This window comes from Lytechinus variegatus, chromosome 8 (assembly GCF_018143015.1).
Source record: "Lytechinus variegatus isolate NC3 chromosome 8, Lvar_3.0, whole genome shotgun sequence".
NCBI lineage: Eukaryota > Metazoa > Echinodermata > Echinoidea > Temnopleuroida > Toxopneustidae > Lytechinus > Lytechinus variegatus.
Genome location: NC_054747.1, coordinates 28964087 through 28976318, shown reverse-complemented (window position 1 = coordinate 28976318; position 12232 = coordinate 28964087). Strand labels below are relative to the sequence as shown.

The 12232-nt window shown below is 35.6% G+C and overlaps 1 protein-coding gene across 1 annotated transcript in view; it reads left to right on the top strand.

The window, feature by feature from the left end:
• Nucleotides 1-11803, top strand: part of LOC121419629 (fibropellin-1-like) — a 41060-nt gene extending 29257 nt beyond the window's left edge. The window contains exons 19-29 of the mRNA XM_041614086.1: nucleotides 581-694; nucleotides 1565-1678; nucleotides 2337-2450; nucleotides 3209-3322; nucleotides 3740-3853; nucleotides 5320-5448; nucleotides 6468-6595; nucleotides 7751-7985; nucleotides 8513-8626; nucleotides 9633-9809; nucleotides 11335-11803. Coding sequence (XP_041470020.1) covers nucleotides 581-694; nucleotides 1565-1678; nucleotides 2337-2450; nucleotides 3209-3322; nucleotides 3740-3853; nucleotides 5320-5448; nucleotides 6468-6595; nucleotides 7751-7985; nucleotides 8513-8626; nucleotides 9633-9809; nucleotides 11335-11450 — 1469 coding nt within the window. The 3' untranslated portion in view covers nucleotides 11451-11803. The remainder of the gene's footprint in view (nucleotides 1-580; nucleotides 695-1564; nucleotides 1679-2336; nucleotides 2451-3208; nucleotides 3323-3739; nucleotides 3854-5319; nucleotides 5449-6467; nucleotides 6596-7750; nucleotides 7986-8512; nucleotides 8627-9632; nucleotides 9810-11334) is intronic.
• The last annotated feature ends 429 nt before the right edge of the window (nucleotides 11804-12232 follow it).

Sequence of the window (12232 nt, the reverse complement as noted above, 5' to 3'; positions counted from 1 at the left end):
ACATAAGAACAACTTGTCAGTCCAGGAATGGACCTTCGTACTTGTCACAGTCTTTTACATGATGGATGCATATGAAATGTGTGGATGCGAAATTATCGCATCAAGTTCGGACTGGGTAAGTTGAGCCATGGTAATTCGTTTGGTAGTGTAAATAAAAAACAAACAATTCAACCTTAAAAAGCTATCGATAAGCAGGCAGAAAAGGGCAAATTCACATGACAGTTCTTTTACTTTTAGATGATATACGTATTTATAGAAAATTAACAAGTGAAAAAAATGGTTCTTCCCGCTTTCATTTTGTACATAGTTTTTGTTGCTCAACTTACCCTAGAAGGTGGCATAACCTACCCCAAAGATGGGGCAAATTGTGCCACTTGACATGTTTTTTTCTCAAAGTTCACAACGTCTTTCGGTGTGGGGGTAGAAAGTTGTATATAGGTGAAAAAGATTTCGCAAGAATCATATTTAAAGGCGAAGTACTTATTTCTACGATATTATCAATCATATCAATTCTATCATGCAAAATGCAAAAAGTGTCACAAGCCTTCCCCTACTATTTTGTTTCTCTTTTATATTACAGATATTAACGAGTGTGGTGCTGGCAGTTGTTTGAATGGTGGAACCTGTAGAGATGGGATAAACTCTTACACCTGTGATTGTGTTCCCGGCTTTACAGACATACTTTGTTCAACAGGTAAATGGCGGTTTATTTCTTAATTCATATTTTTTAAACCAATTACTCCTAAAGCAAAACGGTCATCGTCTAGACCAGGAGCCAGATGGGTGCAACTGATAATAATAACTGATGATAATAATAATGATAATAATGATAATGATAGTAATAATTTAAATAAAAAGGGAAATAATACAACACCCATAACAGTGAATTTTTTATCCAAATCGGACATCAAATGAGAAAGTTTAATTTTTGCCAAGTGTCACAAAACAACAAAATGCATATCCTTACCAAAATGCAAATGACGGGACTGATGGCATCACTCCCTTACTTCTTTTTTTCAAATTCTCTCCTCATTTTAATGTAAAAGAAAATGTTATTCCTTCTTGATATGTGGTGTTACCATAGTTTTATAAAATTGCTGACCCAACCAAGCGACGGAGTTGTGTATGTAACTATTGTGTGGAAAATAAGGGTAACTTAAAAATGTCATAACCTCAGAATTTTACAACCGATATTTATTTTATTTTATTTATTTCTGGAATGGAATTACCACCAATGCACCATGTAGTATAGGGGCTTGTGTAATGACAAGTAACCCTTCGTTATTACGTGCAGACATTTTCAACTTCATGTTGATAAATATGTATGTACCATCAAGGTAGGAATATCAAGAAAGAATAATTTAGGTAATTTAAGGACTTATCATTGACTAACATGGCTGTTTTGGGGGGCAATGGCCAAATTTCTACAGTAACGGTCGCGTTTTCATAAAACGATGCCTGGGGATTGATGTACATGAATAGATAATCACCGTTCTTTTCTTTCCCACTGTCTTTTTTTTCATTGCTTCTATTATTTTGTTTGTTGTTCGGTGCTTCTCTGCAGATATGAATGAATGTGCATCAGATCCTTGCATGAATGGCGGAACCTGTATAGATGACATCAACTCATTTGTGTGTGACTGTGTTCCTGGCTATACTGGAAGCATGTGCTCATTGCGTAATTATGTATTCGTTGATTTTATATTCAAAGCACGCCTTAAGATCCTCTCAATCAACTACGCGGTAAAACACGGGTTTAACATGTTATTATTTACTTACTATTGTAAATATTTCTTCGGCAAAGAAAATGACAAAGAACAACACATTTTTTTCAGTATAAACATTACACGAACAGATTAAAATCAACCATTTAAGCCCCTGGGACAGAACGAGTTATCTCAAATACTTTGACACAAAGCCCCTTGTATCAATTCTATAGGATTATTTACAATGTATATGAATTACTGAACAATAATAAAAATACTATAAGACATAGCAGGATGCATCATGCGACATGATAAAAATATGAATAGATAATCACCGTTCTTTTCTTGGGTTACACTCATGTGTGTTTCTGCTCTCTATGTTCGTTGGTACGATTATTTAAAAGTTCATGTCCTAAAGGGTATTGCATGATTCACTGGTTTTAAACAGGGTTCATTTTTTTCATAAACTTGGCACTGTCATTATTTAACGTGGGAGGGGCAATGAATAACAACACATTTTTTTTCATCTCTGTGAACATTATGTACGTGTAAATATGTAACACATCTGAAACTTCAAATGGTATTTTTTTTCAATAAGACATTTGTAATGTTAATGATTTTAAATCTCAGGTATCACCGAGTGTGAACCGAACCCATGTTGGAATGGTGCCACTTGTTTTTCTGGAACAGATGGTGTTTTGTGTAAATGCATTCCTGGGTACACCGGGTCTTTTTGCACGATAGGTGAGTGCACAATTATATTCCTAATCCTTGTTCTGTTTAAAATCCGTATCTGTTAAAACCTTTTAAAAAAATTTGTCAATACATACATACGTGTATGCATTTAATTACATTATTTCAGCATATGAAATTTGGTATGAATTTTTATTTGCCATGACGTAAGTAAAAGCTGATTGGACGTAATATCACCTTGACAATGTTAAAATTTGTGATTCTACATTTCAATTTTTGCTTTAATAATATTCCATCTATGTTTCTCTTTTTTCCTCCTCAAACCAGTTTGATGTGCAGATGGTTACAACGTTAGGTTCCCTCTCAAACACTACAAAATAGTTTGTGTGTCTGGGTGTGTGTATTAAATTCTCTAGACCCCAAAATAATTACTAAATATATTTATGTCTGTGTGTGATTTTTAAGTGCTTCCTTTGTCGCCTTAATATAATTTTAAATGTATATTTTTTGGTAACAAATAACCTTTTTTTTTTAATTTGTTCTCCAGTACTTAACGAGAATGCCTGTAATTAGAATGTTTGGTCCTCATTAATTTCTTTTTAAATATCCGCAAAATACTTCCCTTTTTTATTGAAATGAAAAAAGAATAGTTGCAATGCAACTATGTTTATTATTAATTTTTTTAATATCTGTAAAATACTTCCTTTTTATTGAAATTAAAAATACATAGTTGCAATGCATCTGAGGAAGAATTAATTTCTTTCCAATCGTTCAACTTGTTTAAGTTGTTATCCTATTTTTTATTGCAGATATTAATGAATGCGACACAAATCAGTGCCTGAATGGAGGAACTTGTAGAGATGAAATAAACACTTTCACGTGTGAATGTGTACCCGGCTATACTGGAAGTGTCTGCTCAATAAGTAATTCCGATTGATTCACCATGTTCATGTTTAGAAATGCCTACATGGGGCGGTGGCACATGTCTTCTGGTGGCTGGGTCGGCCATCCAATTTCCTTCTCTGGGACGAAGGGATGAAGGAGGGTGCTGGATCGTGTTATTTCCCTAGAACCATTTCATAATTTGATAATTGCTGCAATTTGATCTCAACCATTAGATAAAATGCACGTCAATCATCTATTTCATTACTTTTGTTTAAACTCAACCCTTTCTGTGAAAGGGTTTCGTTTTGTATTTATTTCAAATTGATGATTTAGCTGTTATGTTCAGTTTCAGGTAAAATGCCTTTGTTGATCAGGAAGGGGCATTATTAGAATTGATGTACATGTATTGTTCATAGCCATTTGTACTTTTCTACTCGATTACATTTCCATTTTAGATATCAACGACTGCCACCCATCACCTTGCAAGAATAAAGGAACGTGTGTAGATGGTATCAACTCTTTCTCTTGTATCTGCGTTACGGGTTATACTGATAGCACTTGCTCTACAGGTAATGGAATTAACAATTTCAAACATAGACATCCTTGATTTTTGTACATGTATTGTAATGAGATATGTATATTTTCCTGGCCGGTCACGTTCGATAAAAGAATATTGACCAGCTGGTCCAGTGAATATATTCCATACGTGTATAGCTTCCTCTCGTGTAGTATATGTTAACAATTAGATGGTTTGCAAGCGATCTACAATAGATATTGATTGGAACCAATTTTTGGACCGGACCGCGGAATTTAAAAGAGTGCAGTGACTTCGTCCCCAGTAGGATGTTAGATCTACTTCAAAAATACTTCAAAATGGAGACTAGATTTGTGTTGTTGAGTAATGTGGAATTACGTGAGCTCAGCTTTCGGAAGATAAGATTGATCTAGATTTAAGCTTTTAAGTTTAACATAAATTATACTCTAGGTCTTAATTTTTCGCATACATTCGTAATTCCAAAGCTTCGCTATTCCGAAGGTTCGTTATTTCGTAGGTTCGTATTTCCGGAGGTTCGTTAGTCCGAAAACGAATTGAGGTTCGTAATTCCAAAGGTTCGTTAATCCGAAAAAAATGAGGTTTGTAATTCTGAAGGTTCGTTAGTCCGAAAACGAAATGATTAACGAACCTTCGGAACATCGCATTATTGAACCTTCGGCATAACGCCACATATGTTCGGGCTTACGAACCCTTTTACGTTTTTGGATTGAGGAACATCGAAGTATAGGCAATTTACGTGTTTCGGAATTACGAAGTGTAACCCATAGTCCAACGAACTATGGGAATCTCGTGAAGATATTAATTAAAACCAGTTTCGAGTCGCTAGTTTAGGGTAAGTAAATTAGTCCAAACATCATTACGGCGCTCGTAATTATAGGTTGTGTACGTCAAAAAATAAAAACGGTTTTATCAGTTTTTTTAAATTGGTCTATTTACGAGTCCCTGTTTCTGCTTCTGTTTATGGTAACTCCAGTAGAAACTCGGCATGACAGCGTTTTGCTGGTAAACGCCAAGCTGGTATATAACCAATTACCCTGGAAACATTTTACGTCTTGGTTATTCAGTCATGGTGGCCGACCTTAGAGACGACAGATATTACTCTTTATCAAAGTGGATACAATGGCAGAGAAGAGATTTGAATTCACAACCTTGCGATTATGAGATCAAAAATCACTGGACCACACGACCCTGACAGATCGAGTTGGAATTTCGGTTTCTGTAATTGGTGAGTGGAGCTAACGGAGTTCAGCGAAACAACCAGTATAACAGAGACCGAAGCTTGTGGTCTAGGTCAAGGGGTGACTACTACATCTAATATCACAGAGGAAATAATAACTCTTACTGTTATGTATGATGCCTTTTCTATTCCTAAGCTCTAAACATTCATTTCACGATTTAATTTTATTAAAAAGAAAAGAAAATAATCGACCGTACTACTCACAAAATGATGTTTCTTTATTTCCTCATTTCCATACACAGCAATCGATCGTTGTTTCCACGAAAATCCATGTGGAGTGAATGAAGTCTGCACTGACACGAATTTGGTAGAAGCTGGCTATTATTGTAATTGTTCCGAAGGCTTCGCCCGAAGAAACGACATTTGCATGGGTATTCATTGGCACAATGCAACATTTGCAATGTTTTAGCTCTTTTATAATGGGCAACTTCATTTGCAGGCTAAAGTATTTTTGCTAGCATCTTTGTATTCCTATTAATCAAATAGTATCCGCAATTTTTTTTTGATACTGTGAATGCAGGTTTGTGATCTTAAACGAGATGTGTATCCAACTAAATAATTACTGCAAGCGCGAAGCGCTAGCAGAAATTTTTAATATACTATTTGATCTGATAAAAAAGGTTCTAGTAACGGCTGCTTGTTAGCCATGAAGACATTCCATATTTAAACTATCAAATAACGCAAGCGTGAAGCGCGAGCTGAAAATTTTGACATTTCTACCTCAAGAATAGAAATTCTAAGCATATTTTGTAATCGTTAAAATGATAAGTATATAAGTAAACCCATAATAGAAAATTTTGAGATTTACACCTAAAAATGGGACACTCTATTCATGTTTTGTAAATCATGATAAAGAATGAGTAATTGGAAATCTTCCTACATTAATAGTGCGAAATTCATTGATTTCTTGACGTTTGGGTGTGATTTCTTTTGTTTACGAAGGACATTTTGCCAATTTCCTGTAGAAAAAAAATATGACACTGATGGATTTCCATAGAGTTAAGATTGATTGGATCAATCGTAAGTCTTTGTAAGACGGAGCCCAGGACGCACGTATGCTAGACACCAGACTGGTGATCGTAGACAATTTGTGGTTCTAGGTTTTTTTTTATACAATATTCTTAAACATTGAGACAAGCACTTGCAGCAGAAATTGTCGGGAGGCGACATCTTTTGCAGGGGTGACAAATTGTGGTGCAAAACCATTTGACCCGGGCTTTGACTAGTGACAATGCTATCATTTGAGAAGAAGTACAGACATTTAAGTCATCAACCTAGTTGTTCTTACTATATTTTAACAAAACTCCTTTTAAAACTAATGCACTTTAGTTCAACAGATAGATGTGTAACGTATTTGTTTAATCCCCGCATATACATATCCCTTTGACAGTTTCTATGGCTATCGGTGGCTTCATCAGAATATCCCGTCTTAACGGTCTATTAATACCTTTCACGGAATCGCTGAATGACCCACAATCAGAAGATTACCGAAATCTTGAAAGAAGTATTTTCAAAACCGTAAGTTGATCACCTCTTTACCTTTATGACATGTATGAAGGGGGGGGGGAGTTAGTTGTAAGCTTAGAGGGACTGCAGTCGTCGGAAGTACCTGGATAACTGCTGGCGATTACGATTCATAAATGATTTTGTAATTTATTATATAACTACTGGTCACATTGAAGACCAGCAACACCAATTATTGTTAGCATTTGTATTTGTGACTATTCTTTATCTGAAATTTTGCAATAAAAATATAAAAGTACATGGGGGCATAAAAAAGCAAACCATGAATTAATATTTAAGTAAGAAACACAAATATACCGCATATATATGTAGGGGAAGGCGGGGTAAGTTGTGACACTTTTTGCATTTTGCATGTTAGAATTGATATGACTAGTAATATTGTAGAAATAAGTACCTTGCCTTTAAATTTGATTCTTGGGAAATCTTTTTCACCAATATATAACTTTCTACCCCCATGCTGAAAGTCATCGTGACCTTCGAAAAAAACAATGTCAAATGGCTCAACTTGCCCCATCAGTGGGGTAAGTTGTGCCACCGTCTGGGGTAAGTTGAGCCACAAAAACTATGTATAAAATGTATGCGGGAAGAACCAGGATGTCAATTTTTCATTTAAAGTCTTTTCACTTGCTAATTCTCTATAAATACTAACATCTTCGAAAAGTATAAGAACTGTCATGTGAATTTGCTCATTTCTGCCTGCATATCAATGGCTTTTTACATTTTTTATTTTTTTTTATTATACATCACCATAAGAATTACCATGGCTCAACTTTCCCCATGTTGATTTGGCTTAAATTACCCCAGTCCAAACTTATTACGATATTTTCACATCCACACATTAATTATGCATTAATCATGTAAAAGAGTATGACAAGAATGAGAATCCATACCTGGACTAACAATATTGTTGCTATTTATATAATATATTTAAATACGTGTGTTGGTATTAGCCTTGGGGTGGTGGCTAACTTGCCCCTATGCTCAACTTACCCCCGCCTTCCCCTACTGTATGAGCTATGATAGGTAATTATCGAGTGGGTAAAAATCTAGACAAAAAAAATAGTGTACTTTGTCCCTTTTCGATTATTGGACATGCGTGACAATAATCATGTGCAACTCTTTATTGAAAATGTGAATATTTGTCATCAGCTCTATGATGCTTTGATAAACATGATTAACGACGACGAATGGGATCTCTTCATAACTGGATTCTCGGCTGGAAGCATTGTTGTCGATTTCAAAGTACTGATCTTCAACCCAAACCGGGATAACCTGAAGGAAAAATCAAAGGCAGTGGAAACTTTACTTGGACTTCAACAACCAGGAGTTTGGGAAAGTGCAGATGGTGCTGTCAGTCTAAACGTGGAGTCTATAACTGTCTTTGGTAAGTTTGAATTTGAAGCCAATAATTGGTACAATATATTTCACTTTGACAGTTAGTTTTGGGGAGATACAAGCTTTAAAAGTAATTGCTATAATATCACCGTACTACCATAGATCTGTAGATCAACATTTCGTAGTTTTTGAAATGTTTTTTTTTATTACACCACCCTACAAAGAAATAGTTAAACCACTCAAGAAGCTCTCCACTCCTCCCGGCGTCAAAGGGTTGGGTGTCAGTGGAGCGATCATTCTTTTCCTCAAAGTGGCGTTACCCTAATTACTCCGTTAACTACTACGTTCAAGTCGTGATTGGGGATTGTAATTTCCTAAAAATCACAGGTATAATAGAACTGAAAAAAAATCAAAAGAATTCACAATTACCACAGAATGTTCCGGTCATCTGTGTTTGAGCTGTCCTACGTGTACTACTTTACGTGATATTCTGGGACATATAGACAAAATCACATTTATTAAATTATTATTTTCATATATTCATTATTTTGTTGTTGTTGTTGTTGCGTCCAATAGGTGACATTTGTTTTGCTACTCCATGTTTGAATGGATTGTGTGTTACGTCACCTGGGGATATCAACTACATATGTTATTGCCACTACGGGTATACAGGATTGCATTGTGAAACAGGTAGGAGGTTGTAACTCGTAATTACTCTTCTCGCACAGTCATAGCCACACCACCTCTCACACACATACTTGTTAGAGGACAAGTCCATCGCAGCAAAATGTTGATTTGAATAAAAGGAGAAAAATCTAACAAGCACAGCACTTAAATTTCATCAAAATCGGATATAAAATAAGAAAGTTAAGACATTTTAAAGTTTTGCTTGATTTCAAGAAATATGCACATCCTGGTCGATATGCAAATGAGGGCACTGATGACATTACTTACCATTTCTTTTGTATTAATATGAAGTGTGAAATATTCCAATTTTCTCATTTGTGTAACAAAGTTTTATTTTGTCCTGAACATGTATAATTATTAGTGTTTACCAATGTATGGTTCAGTCAAGTTGGTCCTAGTTGTCAAATCTGTAAAAATTGAAATATTATATAATTCAACGATAAAAAAAGCAAAAGAAATAGCGAGTGGGGGATATCATCAATTCTCTCATTTTACATTTTTCACACGAATACACATTGTCCTCGATTCCAATGTCGGTGCTTCAAAATAGTGTCCACGTTTGTAATTACAAACGCCCACACACACACACACACACATCCTCACTACACCTCTACAAACACCAACACACCCAATCATCAAATACACAACGAAACACATCCATTTATACACACACACATGTATTAAGAGATGTGATACACAAGTAAGAATAATGAAACTTCGAATCCACCCTGTACCCGATACATTTCTTTTAGTAATGATATATACTTTTAAAATATTTGGTGTAGCATCTTCATTATTATAGTTCTATTGTAATTGTTTCCATTATTTGGCAACAACTATTTTCATCAACTAGGTTGTATTTTTCTTCCCAATCGTCCTTTATGCTATTTTATCTGCATCGCCACGATGGTAAAAGCCGGATATCAAACAACAAGGTGAAGAGCTTAAAATCGTATTAACATATCAAAATTTAAACGTTGGTATTGACTGCTGTTCTTGTTTTCATCAGAGATAACTTGCAGTCTGCCTTCTCATCCGAGGGGTCACGTTGTAATGCCTCAAGACATCTACAGAAGAGAAGATCTTGTCACCATACAGTGTGATGAAAGAAATGAATCTGTTACATGGCAATGCAATGGAACTTCTGGAACTTGGGTGGAATTGAGAGACCTCGACTGTTCCCCAGGTATATACTTCTATAGTGGTTTTAATCTATAATGATGTTATTCTTGTTAAAGGAATATCATTTTAATATGCTTATTTGGATTAGAATGTTACCGATTCCTGCTAAGTCAACAAACCGCTATCACTTGCAGCATTTCGTTGCTCAAATTAAGAAAAAGAAACAGCATTTGGCCAGGTTACTTCCATAGTGTATCTTAAGAATTATGCGTGATATCTATGAAGCATAATGAGAACAATTTGAAATAAGTAAAAATAAATAAACTCTATTGCTCTGAGAAAATTTGCAATGGGTCACATATTTTTTTTTCCAGACATATTTGTTCAAACAATGAAAATCAAAGCAATACCACATCGTGTTTTCCATTTGTAGACAGGGCATTTTTTGTAGGGTGAATCTTTTAACTTATTTGAACATTTTTTAGCGGTATTGTTAGAGCAAAGCGTGGAAGTCATTAGACCGCCACGACCCCGTGAAGCAAGACTGGTGTGCTGGAAGTATTAAAGCACCCGTGATTTCTTTTTTTTTCTGGGGCGGCTGCACCCCTAAATTTTATTGTAAGATAGGGTGTGTTATTTTATATATATATATATATATATATTATATATATATATATATATATATATATATATTAATGCAAGGGGGCCCTCAGCACAACGAGTAGTGCAGGCGCTCATCATTTAGTGTAGATAAACTTGGAAGACAGAAATAACGACAAGTGAGACGTAGCTCTCAGGTTTCCTCTTTTAATGCAAGCTTTCGGCCATCATCGGCCTTCGTCAGGCCTACAAGAAAGGAAATCAGAACAAATGAACATAGTATTTACATATATATAAATAAGGTATAATGTTGCATGTGTCTACAGAATTACGCTTAGGAGTTTTGCATACGTGGTTAAAATATGATTAACATTTGAAATTATTTAGTTATATTTACGGTAACTATAACTAAATAAATACTGTGATGGGTTCCCTCCCGTCACTCTCTCCTTTCTCTCTTCTATTAACTCATTAGACGGGACCCAGATCAGTTAATTGTGTCATTCACTCACGTGGTCAGCTTCCAATACCAGATCTCTCCCAAAACACATCCATAAATACAACCAACGCATATAAATTATACTTGAAATCAATCTTGAAGTTACAGCACTTTATTTCCGGGTAACTTACCCTTATACTTATACAAAATACTGTGTCACACGAGCGGCACCTCGAGATCATCTGCAGCGCCCGGCACGTACGTCCTCCCGCAAGGCCTCATAAACCGCAACTAACCATTTTCAATGGACCGAAGGACATACGTGCCGTGCGCTGCAGCCGTCTCGCCACGCGCACGCACGTTTACAATAAACTGACTTCGTTACAATATGTATAATTCAACAATATAATCAAAAGAAAAGTGCACTGTGCAGAAAGCGTCACACAATATATCTAAAAAACAAAGATCTGTGTTTTATGGTGGGTGTAAGTCCTCGTTGCAGTCCATCCATTTATTTTATTTTGTTTCTCCCAATTTTTATTCAATCCAGACACACCAGAAGGAGTAACAAGAACTACTACAATAATAATTTCAGTCACTGTGCCGAGCTTGATAATTGTGTTTATACTTGTCGTAGCCCTATTAAGAAACCGTATCTGGAAGTAAGTATTTTTAATCGTCTTACTCTTTTTTTTTTTACTTCGTTCACAGTGTAAATATTTTATTTGCTAATTCATGTAATTTAAATGCAAGGGCCATCCTCAGAACAGGCTCTCTGTGAGAGATGTGGCATTGATTCGACTCAATTTAGATATTCCACATCAAAATATATATAGGTTAAAACTAATCCAGGGGTGTGACAGACGTCGGTGGCCAGGTGGGACAAAAGCCAAAAATTTCTGGTCATTTCATGGTATGAACGGGAAATTGGGTAACGAGACAAAGTAAAATTGGGGCGATGTGGTGTAAAGGGGCCCCCCCAAAAAAAAAAAAAAGAATATATATGTATATATGTGTGTGTGTTTATTAAAGAGAAATGCCAGTAGATGCAGTAAAGACTGATTTTATGAGAAAGTCTGTAAAACCAGGCTTAATTGTCAGAATATCATCGAGGATCTAGATCTGGTACAGTTACATAAACTGGACTTTGTGAAATCTTGAAATCTACGCTGAAAATGTTCACACTAAAGATCACCAACACAGATGGGCACACGTGGGACAGTGTATTAATATTGCTGGAATAAAGACCCGACGGAAGAAGTGACCGAATCCGCGCTTATTTTGCTTATTTCTCAGCAATTACACAATTTCTTCCAGAATCCTTTGGCACATATTTTTTATTCATACAAACAGACACTTGGGCGGTCACTATATTAGATTATGTCAAAAGTCATTTTGAGATCGTTACCAAAACTGGAATATATCTTTAAAGAGAGCGAGCGAATCAA